Source organism: Canis lupus, chromosome 9, assembly GCF_003254725.2.
Source record: "Canis lupus dingo isolate Sandy chromosome 9, ASM325472v2, whole genome shotgun sequence".
Classification (NCBI taxonomy): domain Eukaryota; kingdom Metazoa; phylum Chordata; class Mammalia; order Carnivora; family Canidae; genus Canis; species Canis lupus.
Window position 1 is genome coordinate 10,945,484 of NC_064251.1, and position 16,967 is coordinate 10,962,450.

The window sequence follows — 16,967 nt, forward strand, 5'->3', positions numbered from 1 at the left end:
TGATAAAGTCCAGTTTGTCAAGTTTCCTTTACTGTAGAGTTCTTTTTTTATCTTTAAGAAATCATTGCATTTCCCAAGATTATAAAGAGATGCTCCCATGGCTTTTTTCTGGAAGTTCAATTGATTCTGCTTGTACAGATATAAAATCCATTTCAGAATAACTTTTGTGTATCTATAGGTAGATGCAATATTAGTTTTTCTACATGAATATCCAATTTCTTTTACTTCATTTATTGAAAAGATTATCCTTTCCTTGAACAGATTGCAGTATCTCCTTTGTCATAGCTTTACCAATTCTGTATTGACCCATCTGTCTATCCTTCTACTGTTGCCACATTGTCTTAATTGTTTTTGCTCATATATCCTGATATCTGGTAGTAATTTTGTCACTAGATTTTCTTTTCCAAGAGATTCTTTTCTATTCTAGTTTCTTTGAATGATGGAAATTTTAGAATTAACTTATCAAGGTACACACACACACGTATGCACAAAGCTGTTGACATTTTGATATGGTTGATTTTTTCAATCAATTTGAGCGAAATTGACACTTTAAAAAATATTTATTTATTCATTTGAGAGACAGAGAGAGCGTGCAAAGGAAAGGGCAGGGGGAAAGAGAGAATCACAAGCAGACTCCCTGCTGAGTGTGGAGTCCAATGCGGGGCTACATCTCACAATCCTGAGATAATGAATGACCTGAGCTGAAATCAAGAGCTAGACTCTTAGCTAACTGAGCTACCCAGTTGCCCTGACACTTGTCTTTTTAAGATTTTATTTATTTATTTATTTATTTATTTATTTATTTATTTATTTATTTATTTATTTAAGAGACAGAGAGAGACAGAGAGAGCATGAACAGAGGGAGGGATGGATGGAGAGGGAGAAGCAGAGAGAGCCTGATGTGAGGCTTGATACCAGGACCCTGGGATCATGGCCTAAGCCTAAGATAGATGCTTAACCTATTGAGCCACTGAGGTGCACCGCCCACCCCCTGACACTTTTTTTGGATCATGAACATAATATATCGTCACATTCATTTTCCCTTAGTAATTGTTTTAATTTTAAGTACTGAGCCTTGTACATTTTTTATTTATTCCAAAGTTTTTGATACTTTTGATGCCATTATTAATAGCATCGGTGTTTAAATTCTAATTTTTAAATGTTTGTTATAATGTCCTTATAGGAAATGCAACTGATTTCTGTAAATTGGCACTGTATCCAGTATTCTTGCTATATTAAAACTAGTATTTTTCTGAGTTTTATCTTGGAATTTTCTTATGTATAATTATGGTGTCTACAAATAATAATGGTTTATTTTTTTGCTTTTGCAGTCCTTATGCCAGTTACCTATTACTCTTGCTTTACTGGGGAGACTGGAACCTTTAGTACAATGTTGAATAGAAATGCAAGCAAAGGCATAATAAGTATGATTTTTGGTGCTGGTCTTTGTACAGTCTATTTTACCGAGTTAAGGAAGATCACTTATTATCTTAGTTTGGGAAGAGACTTTCTTTATTATAAGTGGATATTAAATTGTATCAAATGCGTTTTGTGCATCTATTTGATTAACCACATTAGTGTCTTTTTCAATCTGTTTTTTGGTTGAATTACATAGATTGATCTTCAAATGTCCACTCAGAATTGCAACCCAGATCTTCAAATGTTAAGCCAGACTTGAGAATAAACTCAACTTTGTCATGAAATGTTAAGATTTTGACAGAAATAGAGTTGTAAATTGCCTAGTGTGAGGAACTGGGCTTGGGAGCTGGGCTTCTTGTGTTCTGAGTTCAGCTGGGCCACTCTTTACTATATGATTTTGACTTTGGTTGGTTAAGGTACTCGATTCCTCTGTGCTTCACTTTGACCATATGTAAAATGCACGTAAAAATAATAAAGCCTGCCCCATAGGGTTATGAGGTGGATTAAGTGAGGTATTATAAAAAGCCTGAGAACACCTAGAACATAACACCTATTTTTGCATGACAAAATTATACACATATCTTTATTAGCCATAATAACTAGAGCAAGAAGTTCTCTTATCATTATCCTACTGTGATGCTTCAAATGATTCTTCATATTCTTCCTAAAATGTGTATTTTTTGCTGCATAGAGTAGATATTTTGTAATATGGTAGTGATTTTATGAAAACAAGAAAATGATTTATCACTTAAATTCCTATTCTTAGAACATTATATTTTTTTAAAAGATTTTATTTATTTATGGGATGCCTGGGTGGCTCAGCGGTTGGGCATCTGCCTTTGGCCCAGGGCCTGATCCCAGGATCCGGAATCGCATCGGACTCCTTTGCATGGAGCCTGCTTCCCCCTCTGCCTGTATCTTCTGCCTCTCTGTCTCTGTGTGTCTCATGAATAAATAAATAAATAAATTTTAAAAAAAATTAAAAAATAAAAGATTTTATTTATTTATGCATGAGCGACACAGAGAGACACATAGGCAGAGGGAGAAGCAGGTTCCCTGTAGGGAGCCCGATGTGGGACTCGATCCTGGGATGATCCTGGGACTTGATCTGGGGACTCTGGGATCACACCCTGAGCCAAAGGCAGATGCTCAACCACTGAGCCACCCAGGCGTCCCAAAACATTGTGTTTTTTAAATCTGTTTTTCCTTCCAATAACCCTTGGATGCTGTCAAATAGAAAAAGTTACACCAATAACTTCATTATAAGGGTTTCTTAAAAAAACCTATTTAATAAAATGATAATTCTTACTGCTATACTGAATTACTGAATTATTTTTATGTATTTAACTTAAATATTTATTATTATTATTTCTGTCTGAATCTTAGATTATCTACTTCGATAATGCTATGAGTGGTGTCATTTTACCTTACTCTTCAGGAGATTCATATGTAATGATTGGAACTTTTTTCATATTGGCTTTTGATGCACTTTTCTACTTGGCATTGGCATTATACTTTGAAAAAGTCTTACCCTGTAAGTAAAAGTGACTTTTCTCTGACTTCTGCATGTATTGATTACATTGTACATTTTTACTTAAATGTATATTAAGAAATAAAGAATAACAAATATTTCATTCACAAGCTGAATGAGTTCGTTATTTCTACTTCATAGTTTTAATGATTTAAAGGAATTTATATGTATAAACAATTATTCTTCTGATTTTAATAATACATGTTACAAATACACAGTAATTAAATATTACTTTTCTAAAGAATCCCTGAAAATGTTTTCAAAGAATGATGTTTAGGATTTGTTTCAGAACAAACTGAAACAAATTAATTCTCTTTTTAAAAGATTTTATTTATTTATTCATGAGAGACACAGAGAGAGGCAGCAACACAGGCAGAGGGAGAAGCAGGCTCCCTGCAGGGAGCCTGATGCGGGACTCAATCCCCGGACCCTGGGATCACACCCTGAGCCGAAGGCAGACGCTCAACCACTGAGCCAGGCAGGTGCCCCTGAAATTAATTAGTTCTTAACATGGTTTTGTCTAGTGTGGATCCATCATCCAGTTGAAGTGCTTCTTAATAAATAGTTCTTAAGGCACCTGGGTGGCTCAGTCAGTTAAGGGCCCGATTCTTGGTTTCAGCTCAGGTCATGATCTCATAGGTCATGGGATTGAACCCTGTCTCTGGCTCCCTGTTCAGTGGTGAGTCTATTTGAAATTCTCTCCCTCTGCCCCTCCCTCCACGAGTACTCTCTCTTTCTCTCAAATAAGTAAACAAATCTTTAAAAAAATAAATAGTTCTGACAAGAACGTGGGGGAAAATGTAAACTAGACATCTAGAAAGAGCCTCAGGTGTACTCTCCTATTCACCCTTCCTTCTGGGAGGACCATTTCAGAAGGGGAGATGTTCATTCTTTAAGGAAATAACAAAATAGAAATTTTGTTAAAATAGAAAATAGAAATAGCATTTTTCTGAAACGTTTTTGTACATTGTTCATATTTACAGAACTATATTACTCAGTTAAATTTTCTCTCTTACAAACAACCCAAAATTTCCCAAGTCCAGCATTTCTTCACACATGCTAGAATCAGAACACTTTTTTCCTTGCACCATCTTATTTACCTTATTTTTTATGTTCTTTCCACTTTGTATTTAAAACTGTCTTGTATGTTTCTATGCAACTATTTTATATATTCCTATCTTTCTGTCACTTCTAGTTTAATATCTGAAAGCTCTTCATAACAAATCCTATTCATTGTTTTAAATTGGAAAATGATACTATATCTATCCTGAACAAATACAATTTCTTCTTGTACTTTATATTCATGTACCATATGGATTTCAGTATTATGTCCAATCATGTTGTTGTGATCAAGTGATTTATTTTTTCTTTTGAGAGAGAGAATACAGTGAGTGTGGGGAGGGGCAGAGGAAGAGAGACTCTTAAGCAGGCTTCATGCTCAGCATGGAGCCTGACACAGGGCTGGATCTCACCACCCTGAGATCATGAGCTGAGCCAAAATCAAAAGTTGGTCACTTAACCCAGTAAGTCACCCAGGTGCCCCGGTGATCAAGTGATTTCTTAAGTTCACGGACATGTTTACAGTTGTTTTTATGCGCTGTATTAAGGCTTTTCCCCCAAATATTTGGTTCTGTTCATCCTAAATGCCTTTTAGATCACATTTTTTCAAACCTTTGTTGTATATATACTTTCTTGAAAGTACTATTATACTGTTTAACTTTTGTGACAGTATATTATTTCATTTGAATTTTCACTGTTTCCTTCATGAAAAGTTTTCAATTAATAGGAAGTTAGGAAGAAAAGAATTTCTCTATGATGCTTAAAAGTCTAAGACACTCTGCACTATTTTTAAAATAAGGCTTCTTTACTCATTGTTTTAATGTTGCTAATCCAATATTTTATGGTCTCTTGGTTAATTAGATGGAAATGAGCACCGTTCTTCTCCATTATTTTTCCTGAAATTACCTTGTTTCCAACATCAGAGGACTAATAATAAGGTCTTTGAGAAAGAAATAGATACCGAACACCCCTCTGATGATTATTTCGAACCAGTAGCTCCAGAATTCCAAGGAAAAGAAGTCATCAGGTAATCACATTTGTCCCAATATACAGGTGCAAGGCAAATGAATTATTTGACCAACAGCAACAGGGTGAGCCTGAGCAAAATGCTGAGGAAAATATTTGTCTTTGTGAATGTACTTTGAACTTTTCATGTGACAACCAATCTCTACTGATTGCTCCTTGAAGGGAAAATTCTCTTTGCTTCGGCTCCATATAATGTTACCATATCACCCGCCATGTTGTTTCACTCCTTATTTCTGTATTGATTCCCTTTTTCCCAGGTTCTCTCCTCTTTATATACCAATGAGCACTTTGTCTTTCTCTAGCCACTTGTTAGCTATACATACAGAGTTTTTTTTTTAAGATTTCATTTTATTTATTCATGAGAGACACAGAGAGGGGCAGAGACACAGGCAGAGGGAGAAGCAGGCTTCCTGCGGGGAGCCCGATGTGGGACTTGATCCCAGGATCTTGGGATCATACCCTGAGCTGAAGCCAGATGCTCAGCCACTGAGCCACCCATGCATCCCAAAGCATGCAGAGTTCTGACCATAATCAAGGTCTTATCTGTGTAAACATGCACATTTTTAAATTCACAACTGGCTCTCTCTCACCTAATACCCTTCCTCCCAATTTTTCCTTCTTGTCTTGTGGGGGCAGCATTTGTATGCACAATTGTTCATTCTTATCATTTTAGCTCATTCATGCAACATTCCCTGAACATAGGCAGGATGTCTGCCCCAAGCAAATGCTATTTTCATCTCTGAAATTTAAAAACAAATGGTTGCTCCTAATTGGAAATTTCTTTATTAAAATAAAATATTAAACCCCATTTCAGTGTGCGTCCCACTGTGCAGAGAAAGGCAGAGATATAATACCCTGTCAGATTCAGCACCTTTTAAGCCTATTTTATATTTCCTGACTCTTTGGTTAACCCCACCCACTGCCAGCATCCTGGTTGGATGAATGTCCTTACCTTCATTTTGTTTTATGCTCAGAGAAAAGGGTGGCTAATTTCTGTCTCCTTTTGAATTTGAAGATGCACTGTACATGATCTTACATAGTCATGACATCTCTAATCTGTTGGAGCCTAACTTCCTACCTCGTCCTGCATTAATTTCCTTTGGGATTCTAATGTGCATTCAGGTTTGGTAATCACTCATTTAGAGGTGTGTGTGTGTGTGTGTGTGTGTGTGAGAGAGAGAGAGAGAGAGAGAGAGAGAATGAGATGAAACCTTTATATGTGGGAGACTAACATTCAGGGAAAAGAATAGGGTCAACACTAGGTTGATGTTGAAATCATGATAATGAATGAGATAACCTCTCAAGAGAGTCTAGAGTGAGAAAACCAGCATGGACATGGAGAACCCTGTGGAACATCAAGATGATGTGCTTGGCAAAAGAAAAGGAACTGACAAGGAAACAGAGAAGGGGCATTTAGAAAAATAGAAGGAAAACCAGTACGTTGAATGTTACCTTGAATATGGACACTTTCAACAAGAAAAGCATCACCAATGGTGACCCATAATCCCATAAGTAAGGATAGAAAAGTCTGTTGCATTTGGTGATTAGGAGGCCGCTAGTGATTTCAGGATGAAGAGGTTCACTATAGCGATGGGTTCAGAAACCAGAGTGATTGAGGAGGAAGTGAGAAGGCAGGTGTGGCAAGTTTGCACTCTGATTATATCCAAAACAGAGTTACAGTCCAAAGAGAAGCTATCAGAGTGAAAACTATAGAAAGCACAGGCGACAGAGGGTATGATTAATGAGCAAGTTTGGAGGGGATGGGAGAGGATGGGAGGTGATACTTAAATAGTACAGATAAATGAGTTGATCTTGTATAGAATAGAAAACGCCGAGTAGTCTAAGACGAGAGGAAGAATGTGAGAACAATTCCAAACTGTTCTGCTTTTCTAAGCAAAACACTAATCGTTTAATTGTAACCTTCCAAAAAGGCTCTTGTACTTTCTCTTTCAGGGGAAATGATTACTCAAAAAGAAGTCTTTGTCTTTCTAGTACACTGATTACACCATCCCTTATTTCACATAAAGAGGTTGATGCATCTATTTCAACCATGGTTGTTCCTGATCCCTACTACTTTCACTTCTGTATTGGTTGAGTAAACACAACTTCTGTCATTTCAGAATCAGAAATGTTAAGAAAGAATATACGGGAAAGACTGGGAAAATGAAAGCATTGAAAGGTAAAGGCGAACATTTCATTGTTTCATCGACTTCTTTTTACAAAAAATGAGGAAATCTTAATGTGAAACCTGTGTAAATACAGACAAACAAAACATAAAAAAGAAAACAATACAAACAATCTAACTCTACCACTTGGAGATTAATCATGATTAAGAGCTGGCTATAAAGTCCTTCTAGGTGTTTCACGGATCTATTAATTTACAAGAATAGGGTCATGTAATGAAAAGTGTGGTTTCACTTTTTTAAATTTATGTTATTTTACTTTTAAGATTTTATTTATTTACTTGAGAGAGTGTGAGCGAGAGAGACCACGAGCTACAGTGAGGGGCAGAGGGACAAGTAGACCCCCCGCGGAACGGGGAGGCTGATGCAGGATTCAATCTCAGGACCCCAGGGTCATGACCAGAGCTAAAGGTAGTCGCCTAACTGACTGAGCCACCTAGGCACCCCTTCACTTTGATTTTAAAGATAAGTTTGCTAAAAACAATGTTGTATTTTATTTGCGCTATGAGGAAGGAACATCTAGACTTAAAATTGATAATTTTTTAAGGAACAGGGAATGTACATAGTTTCTATGTACTGGTGAGATTGACTAAAACAAGATGAGTAACACCACTGACCATGAATTAAATTTCACAAGTCACTATCTGCAGAGCAAACACAGTTATAATTTTGAAGGAACCAATGTATCTGATACTAAATTCTAACAAATACAGTTTTCTATAATAAACATTTAAGTAAGCATCCAAGTTAGTGGCAACATTTCATAGAGGACAGCTTGCTTTTATTCATAATGATTTTTAGGAAGAATGTAATTGATTTTCACAAGAGATGGAACCCTTAAAAGTCATGAGAGAAGAGCCATAGACCTTCCCTAAGGTTGAGAGTTCTCAGTCCGATGTGTGTGTGTTTCTCGCAGATCGTGTGCCTTAACTCGATCTTATTTATTGCTCTGAGGTCATTTCTCACTTTGAGAATTTCCTGTACCCGTGCCAGCAAATTTATTCTCACCCCAGGTTTGTCCCATCCAAGGCCATCTAGATTTGTGGTTTCTTTCTTTAATTTTAGCCAGGGACATACTGCAGTATTTTTAAAATTTGTCATTTCAACTTCCAGAGCACATTATGAACTACTTTTGTAATTATCAGTAACCATGTGCTCCTTTTGTACTCATCAATAACCATGAACTCCTTTTTTACATCTAAACATCTCAAAAAATTTAAAAATTAAGAGTGATGAATATCAATACATAGAAAACTATATGAAATCACCAATTACAGCTGCTCTTTGGGAAGTAAGGGGGGAGCTTCTCCCATGCAGCTAGTTTCTGTAGCAACTTCAGAAAGCCTTCGGGGACACGCTTTGAAGTCCTTACCTACAGCCTATCCCTCAGTGACTAAATAGGATTCTGTTGTATGGATACCTTGATTTACTTAAACTTGTGTACAAAAATCTGGCTTGTATCCAATTTTTTTCATTATCATAGAAAAAACACTATAATGAGCATTTCCTTTCAATCCTTGTAAATATCATTATTTCCTGAATAGAAATTTCTAAAAGCAGATTACTCAAAGGGACTGTATTTTTCAGTTTCTTATTCATATTTCAAGTTATTTCCCTCCAAGCTTATAAGAATTTATACGCTTGTGGGAATAAGCAATAATTAAAAATAACCGTAATAATAGCAACAAACAGTTGAAGTTTCTTGAGTACTTAGTGTGTGCTGGCAACTATGATAAGTGATTTACATACTTTTATTTCATTTAATCCTGTGAGATACATAATATCTCTCCCACTTTGCAGATGAAGAAACTGAGGCTTATATTTATTTATTTTTTCTGGTTAATATGGATCAATTCCAACATAGATATTACCAGTTTTCTCTTACCCTAGAAAGCACCATTTTTTTCCCCCATTTAAAAATAGTAAATGTAAAATTTGTTGATGGAGTACCTGGATGGCTCAGTTGGTTAAGCATCTGCTTTTGGCTCAGGTCACAATCCCAGGGTCCTGAGGTGGAGCTCCGCATCAGGCTCCCTGCTCAGTGGGGAACCTGTTTCTTCCTCCCCCACTGCTTGTTCTTTCTCTATCGCTCTCTCACATAAATAAACAAAATCTTTAAATAATAAACAAACAAGAAAATAAAAGTTGTTGATGTATTTGTTTAGTTGTCCCACTATTGTTTATTAATTAATTCATCTTTTTGATAAATTTAGAAGGTTGTCTCATTAATCTTTACTTTTTATGTTTACTTTGCTCCATCTTCTTTGGTATTCCATCAGTTAGTGTATCCTGGAGTAGTAATATTATCTTTATTATATTTACTCTACTGGTTACCTTATTACTAACATATTATTTTGATTGTTATTTTTTATTTAAATTCAATTTGCCAACATATAGTAAAACACCCAGTGCTCATCCCATCAAGTGCCCTCCTTAGTGCCTGTCACCCAGCTACCCCATCCTCCCACCCACCTCCCCTTCTGCAACCCTTGTCTGCTTCTCAGAGTTCATATTATTTTGATTATTAGAGTTCTCCAATATATTTTAATACCATGTAGTCAAAACTAATTTCTTGATATTCTTTCATTTTTCTTATTTATTTGAGTTTATTTTTCCAATTATTTTTAGGATCTTTTAGTCAAATTATAAGTGAGGATTTTCATGGATTGGATTAAAATAGGAGGAATTTTCTCTTTACATGTACTTATTATTACCAGCACATTTAATAGCTGAGTAAAGTGAACCTCATAGTGTATAGTTTATCCAAGATCATCCAGATAGAAAATGGAAGAACTGGAATTCATCCCAGTTGTTAATTAATTTCAATGTTTGAAAGTAGGTCACATAATTTAATTGAAGGAACCTGATCTCTTAGATATAACATATTATAAAATTCTTAAGAATTTCATCCAACGACTTTTCATAACAGAGTTTGGTTTTCACTTGGTGGTAAAGAAAACAAACAAAGAAAATAATAAAGAATTCTTAATGATTTTTTTCTACTGACCTATAAATACAAAAGGTTTGTAATAAAAGAAAAGAAAATTAAAAAAAAAGAAAAGAAAATTTATAACAGGAGAAAAACATAAATTTTTGGTGAATGTATTTTAAAAGGTAAGTAATGCCATGAAAAATGCATATCATTTAACATTTGAAATTGTAAGCTAGAAAAGAATAGCTTAGGATCAAAATCTGTGTATGTGTATATTTACATGTTCTTATATGCACATGCACATACACTGGAATTAAGTGTATTATAATGCTTAAATCTGAAAATATAGTTAATTTTATTTTCTTATGTGCTTGTATTTATTTCACAAATATTCTACAGTAAGCATGTTATGTTAGAAGCCAGGAAAATTTTGGATATTATATGTTTTAAACTACTTAAATGCTTGAAAATATACAACTATAATAAATTTTTTGTTCTACTTTTAGAATCAGCTCTTTCTAATTCTTTCTTATTTATAATGTTAATATTTTATTCTAAAAACAGACTTGACTTTTGACATATATGAAGGTCAAATCACAGCAATTCTGGGTCATAGTGGAGCTGGCAAATCTTCATTGCTGAACATCCTTAATGGGTCATTTGCTCCAACAGAAGGTGAGCAAAAAGAAATATCTCAAAGACAAGATGTCTAGAGGTCATATGCTGCCTTATTTTAAGTTTAAATCTGACCGCTTAAGAGAAAATAATGTTTCTCTAACATCATTTACCACACCGTATGATTTTGAATATATTTTATATTTCCCAAATTTTTATGAAAATCATTAGCCTTATTCTATTGCTACGTGATATTCCAGGGAAAATATATACCACTCTGAACATATATTTATGTTAAGATTAATTCATAGTTGCTACTAAATTGTGAACTCATTATTTTAGATATGAAAATATGCCAGCATTTTCCTAATAAGATCTCTAAGCATTAATAAAGTGTATTATCTTGCCAAAATTATTTTTAACTTCTATATTTAGGATCAGTTACTATCTATAATAAAAATCTCTCTGAAATGCAAGACTTGGAGGAAATCAGAAAGATAACTGGTATTTGTCCTCAATTCAATGTTCAATTTGACATGCTCACCGTGAAGGAAAACCTCAGGCTGTTTGCTAAAATAAAAGGAATTCAGCCGCACGAAGTGGAACAAGAGGTAAATGGGTATGCTTAGATTAACGAGTTAAATTTGCTGGCTTAAATCATGACCACAGAATTCACCTCAGCAATTTACCTGCCCTGTGCTAAATAAAATTTAGGCAGTAGGTCTTATAAAAAAGAACTCGGATCTCCTGCTATAATGGACAGTAAGAATTATATAGTATGGATTGTCTTGGATTTTAAGCTTTGTGTATTTTCTTGCATAGGTACAAAGAATTTTATTAGAATTGAATATACAAAACATTCAGGATAATCTTGCTACACATTTAACTGAAGGACAGAAAAGAAAGCTGACCTTTGGGATTGCCATTTTGGGAGATCCTCAAGTAAGTGAGATTCTGCATGTGGTGGAATGCAGATAGAATATTAGTAAAAAGTCAAGCTCTTCTTTTACCACTAAAAGTAGTAGAGATTTCATTGTAACGCATCAGGAGAGAATCTGCTGTTAAACTATTAATATAAGCATACTGGACATAAATGATTGGATAGTTGTTATTATTTGGTTTTTATTCTTATCCATGCAATCATGTGGAAAGAGTTAATGTGAGAGAGATATATTTTATTTTATATATTATCATCCTTGGCAGATTTTGCTATTAGATGAACCAACTGCTGGCTTGGATCCCTTTTCAAGGCATCGAGTATGGAACTTCCTCAAGGAACACAAAGCAGGCCATGTAATCCTCTTGAGTACCAATCTCATGGATGAGGCTGACATCCTGGCTGGTAATTGTTGGTTTTATCTCAGTTTTGTAATGAAGAATTTGGGGAATGTTTATTTCTGGGGCAAGCACTGAGCTCCCATGACTTTGGTGTGTGTTCCATTCCATAGCAGTCCCAGGAATGGCAAAGTCTAACAACCCTATAGAATTCTTCACTGACTATAAGTTTGCTAGACTGTGACCACTAATAACAAAATTGTAATTTTGTAAGCTTTCAATTAATTTAAACATTGAAATCATTATATATCTGGTTGAAAAATATTCACTTATTCTTTAGCATCCAGAGTGGAAAATGTGCCAATTTGTTGTTGTTGTTGTTGTTGTTGTTGTTTTTAAAGAATTATTGGAGGGCACAGAAATAGACTGGAATTCATAAGCTCACTTTAAATTCATCAATTTTGATGTGTATTTCAACTTTTTAAATGTACATTAGATACATTTATTTCCTGTAGAGCACTTCGCCTTTGGAAGTCTGAGCTTTGTCCCTTCCCCCAAATTTTTGAGAGAGGGAAGAAATGACACCTATCATCCTTTCTCTCTTGCTTCTTTTTAATCAGATAGGAAAGTGATCATGTCCAATGGGAGACTGAAGTGTGCAGGGTCTTCTGTTTTTTTGAAGAGAAAATGGGGTCTTGGATATTACTTAAGGTAAAGACTTTGGGGATAGATTGGAGATATGCATATATATGTTTTCAAAACTGGTATATCAAAAAGACAGATAATTATGGGAGACAGTTGGCCTTATGCTCCATTTCCACCAAACTATTAACTACTGTTTCCCAAATGTTTTTCCTGCCTCTTTGTATCTTTATTAATGCTAATGACAAGCAGAATTTCAAAGGTATAAGCCCAGTCTCACAGATCCCAGCAGGGCTACTTCATGGACCACTTTCAGGTAGCTGCTCTGTACATCCCAAACTTCTCTCTTCTACCCATCCTCCATTTCCCTCAGCTGATCCATACAATCCTGTAACATATTTTCATTCTTTCATTGGGCGCACAAAATCAAATGATTTCAGAAGCTAGTATCAAAAGTGGGAGAGAGTTAAGAGCACTGTATCTAACAAGAAAGGGTGTCCAGGTAAAAAGAATTTTTAAAAACCCAAACCAAAAATCCTATGGCCAAACAAAACATGCATTTAGACCAAACTTCCTTATTAGTCACTAATCCTGGTATCTACACAATCTGGTGAAATTATTTTCCCTAAAAAATTTCTTCTGCCTAGTGTCTTGCCTTGCTCAGTTGATCTTCCTACTTGAAGTATGGTTTCAGTTACAACACACATTTGTTTGTATATCTGTAGTTGTTCTGAATTTATACATCTCTATATAGATCACAAGATTTTTTTTAAACCGATGGCATTATTATTATTACTTCTGGTTTTTCTATTTACTCATTTTGTTTGTTCCCTAAAGCCAAGTAAAGTAGTACTCAAAGGCTAGCTATTCAGTAAAAGCTCTCCTTTTGTTATAGCAGTAGAGAAAATACAAATCAATGATCTTTTTTTTTAAATATCAGTTTGTACAGAAATGAAGTATGTGATCCAGAAAAAATAACATCCTTTGTTAATCATCACATCCCTGATGCTAAATTAAAAACAGAAAACAAAGAAAAACTTGTATATATTTTGCCCATGGAAAGGACAAATAAATTTCCAGGTAACTTAAATATGATTACGATAGAATGAAATTTGGGGACAAGTGTTCACCTAATTATTACAGTTTTCATTATTTAATGGATTTGGATTTTGTCTTAGGTTGGGTTCTCTAAAAAGCAGAACTTGAAATGAAGACTTTAGTGCAAATCATTTGGTAACTGATGCTTAGAAACACCAGTAGGGAATGGGGACATGAGAGTGAGAGGTGAAGGAAGCTAGGGAAGATTGCATTATTGAGCAGATGGTTGCAATACGAAATTGAGATGTAATATCACTGGAATAAATAAATGCATAAGTGAGCAAGGGGTTCAGAGTTTGGTCATGAGAGGGGTGAGAAAGCTAGGGTATATATTTGCCACTTTCTACCCTTCACTGCTTAAAAGATGCTTTTGGGAGCATTAGTTTTCCAATCCATATGGCTTTACTCAGTATGACCTTAGCATACTTCAGAGCCCAGAAAAAAACGCCTTCAGGCAGGTGTTAATAAGCAGATTTACTGTGCATAGGTGAGTACGGACAAGATGGGGGGGCATCAAGGTGTGTACTATAGGTTCCCTTTTATATTTCAATATAATCGTGTATATATTTACTATTTAGAAATAAACATCCATAGTTTATTTATTATATAAAAGTATTCACCGTGGGTTCCCAGGCTGCTGGAAAGCAGCAGTCCCAACCTAGGATTTGTTTGACAAATAATTCTAATAATTGCTAACGCTTTGTACAATGTTTACTATGAGTCAGTCGCTGTTCCCAATAGTTTCATATATACCAACCCATTTGGTCCTACAACTGTTCTATGAAATATGTGCTATAGTCTTCTCTGTCTTACAAATGAGGAAATGCATCTCAGGTTTTTCTTTTCATTTAAAAAACTTCCTTTTTAAACATTCAGTTTATTAAAGGTTTAACTCTCTACAGGCCTGATTTAAAGAGGCTTATATGGATGAGTCAATCTTATTAAGCAAATACTCAGGAATTCAGATTTAGTCTCACCCCCAAATGAGGCAGCTCTCTGTATCATTGTTGGAGCTGCGAAGTGGTATTCTCAAGTCCATAGGCTATACTGTATTATTCTGTCCAGTGGAATACAACTAGCCTGCCTTCTTGTTGGTTGGGGAAGGAGAATAGTGAGTTATATGTTGATACCACCATGAGAACATGTCACGTCAGAGTCCCTGGTGTTGGTGTTTCAGTCCATGGCTGCCCTTTATGCAGACCCTAGACCACTGCAAGTCCAACAGCATACGTATGTCCTATAGGAAATATGGAAGGTAATAATAAATGTTTATTGGAAGGTGAGAAGATGATGTTCTTTTTTTTTCTTAAAGATTTTATTTATTTATCCATGAGAGACACACAGAGAGATGCAGAGAGAGAGGCAGAGACACAGGCAGAGGGAGAAGCAGGCTCCATGCAGGGAGCCCAACATGGGACTTGATCCCGGGTCTCCAAGATCATGTCCTAGGCAGAAGGCAGGCGCTAAACTGCTGAGCCACCCAGGCTGCCTGATGATGTTTTTCTGATTGCTCATATTTCCTCAAAGAAATATTCTGGAAGTTCATGAGCTGAGAATATTAAATAGAATACAGATGGTTTGAGGGTAGAGGGAAAGTGCTGACATACTCATTTCAGAAAGGAAGAACATTCTAATAAAATTTTGCTTTTGCTTACTGTGATATTCCAAAGACGTATATTTTCTGAACAATATTCTGGATTATCTTTTAAATAGGTGTTAATTTACTGGATTTTGTTATCACTGTGGTATGTAAAATGTATCTATTCTGGTCTGTTGCCTTAGAGCTTTTCAGTGATCTTGATAAGTGTTCTGGCCAGGGTGTGATGAGTTATGACATTTCCGTGTCAACTCTGAATGACGTCTTCATGAAACTGGAAGGCAAATCAACCATCGAACAAGGTAAATTCATTGTATAAGTAACAGAAAATCAATTTCCAAATAAGCATGGTTTAAATTTAGTATTTTATAATAACTTAGGCGTGATTTACACTAACAGATGTGAATAGTTCTAAATTTGACTTTGCTGTTTGGGAAGTATTGTTTTCTACCATCATTACTAGGACTGAACACAGATCCCTTCTTGGAATAGAAGAGACTTTTCTTTGGAAACTATTTCCTTCCTATTTCAGCAGTTTTCTCCTATCCCCAGATGCTCACTGCTTCTTGGGTATTCTAAGGATGTGAAAGGCTCTTAAATCAAGGTCATTTATTATAAAAATAGCTCTTAGTTTGTTCATGTACAAAATTTCACTGAAGGTCTTAATGCGGAAAAGGCTAGGGTCATCTCCTGTGTATTTTAGTGGATAGTAATAAGAGTCGTTTACAGAGCCTCTATGCCAGAAACTTTGAACAATATGTGGATATAGTACTTTACCTTTCTACAATAGCCTTTCCAACAAAAGGCATTGGCACCATTTTACATAGGAGAAAACTAGACTAAGAGCCATTAAAGGATTGGTCCCAAATCATGCCACTTATAAGTCATGTATTTGGGAATCAGGTACAGGTGTAGTGGTTTCAGAGCTGGTAATTGTTCGCCTATATTTTGAAATTATTGACAGCCTAATAGCCAACATTTAGGCATCAGTGATTGGCTATTCTTAGGGAGAATATTTCTTGAAATCCCTCAGAATATTGCTACACATGAGACCTTCTATGCCTTTTCAAAGGTTAGGCATAATGAAGTCACCCTTTACTGAATTATTTTTGGGGATATGAATTTAGTTATATTTTATCATTGAGTTTATTGAAAGTGGATGTTATAAATATAATTTGTTTCTTCTTTGGCTTGCTTTGTAACCATTGTAAAATAATTTTAATGTTACTAAAAAGAGAAAACTGTGATGCCCGAGGATGGCATTAATAATGTGTGTGTGTGTGTGTGTGTGTATGTGTGTGTGTGTAGATTTTGAACAAGCAGAGATGGTAAGAGACACAGAAAGCCTACATGAAATAGAGCCAGCTTGCTCTTCTATTCCTGAAACGCAGAAGGCTGTGAGTGACATGGGCCTCTGGAAAATGCAGACCTGCGCAATAGCACGACTCCGTTTCTTAAAGTTAAAACGTGGAAGGGAAGAGCTTTTGACCCTGTGAGTACCAGAGTACTGTGGTTTTCTTAGTGAGTTTCAAGAGAGGGTGAAACCAGAAGAGAATTTTAAACTAGAACATAATACCCAATATTCTTGCC

The 16,967-nt window shown here is 35.4% G+C and overlaps 1 protein-coding gene across 13 annotated transcripts in view; it reads left to right on the forward strand.

Moving 5' to 3' along the window:
- Positions 1-16,967, forward strand: part of ABCA6 (ATP binding cassette subfamily A member 6) — a 114,559-nt gene that overhangs the window by 66,609 nt on the left and 30,983 nt on the right. For 11 of the 13 annotated variants that reach the window (XM_049113955.1, XM_035721586.2, XM_035721587.2 and 8 more), the window contains 11 exons: positions 2,806-2,953; positions 4,871-5,036; positions 7,156-7,214; positions 10,715-10,825; positions 11,201-11,376; positions 11,588-11,707; positions 11,969-12,107; positions 12,661-12,751; positions 13,623-13,762; positions 15,563-15,679; positions 16,686-16,869. In XM_049113955.1, coding sequence (XP_048969912.1) covers positions 2,806-2,953; positions 4,871-5,036; positions 7,156-7,214; positions 10,715-10,825; positions 11,201-11,376; positions 11,588-11,707; positions 11,969-12,107; positions 12,661-12,751; positions 13,623-13,762; positions 15,563-15,679; positions 16,686-16,869 — 1,451 coding nt within the window. The remainder of the gene's footprint in view (positions 1-2,805; positions 2,954-4,870; positions 5,037-7,155; positions 7,215-10,714; positions 10,826-11,200; positions 11,377-11,587; positions 11,708-11,968; positions 12,108-12,660; positions 12,752-13,622; positions 13,763-15,562; positions 15,680-16,685; positions 16,870-16,967) is intronic. The other 2 variants (XM_025436579.3, XM_049113956.1) reach the window with 1 other exon arrangement.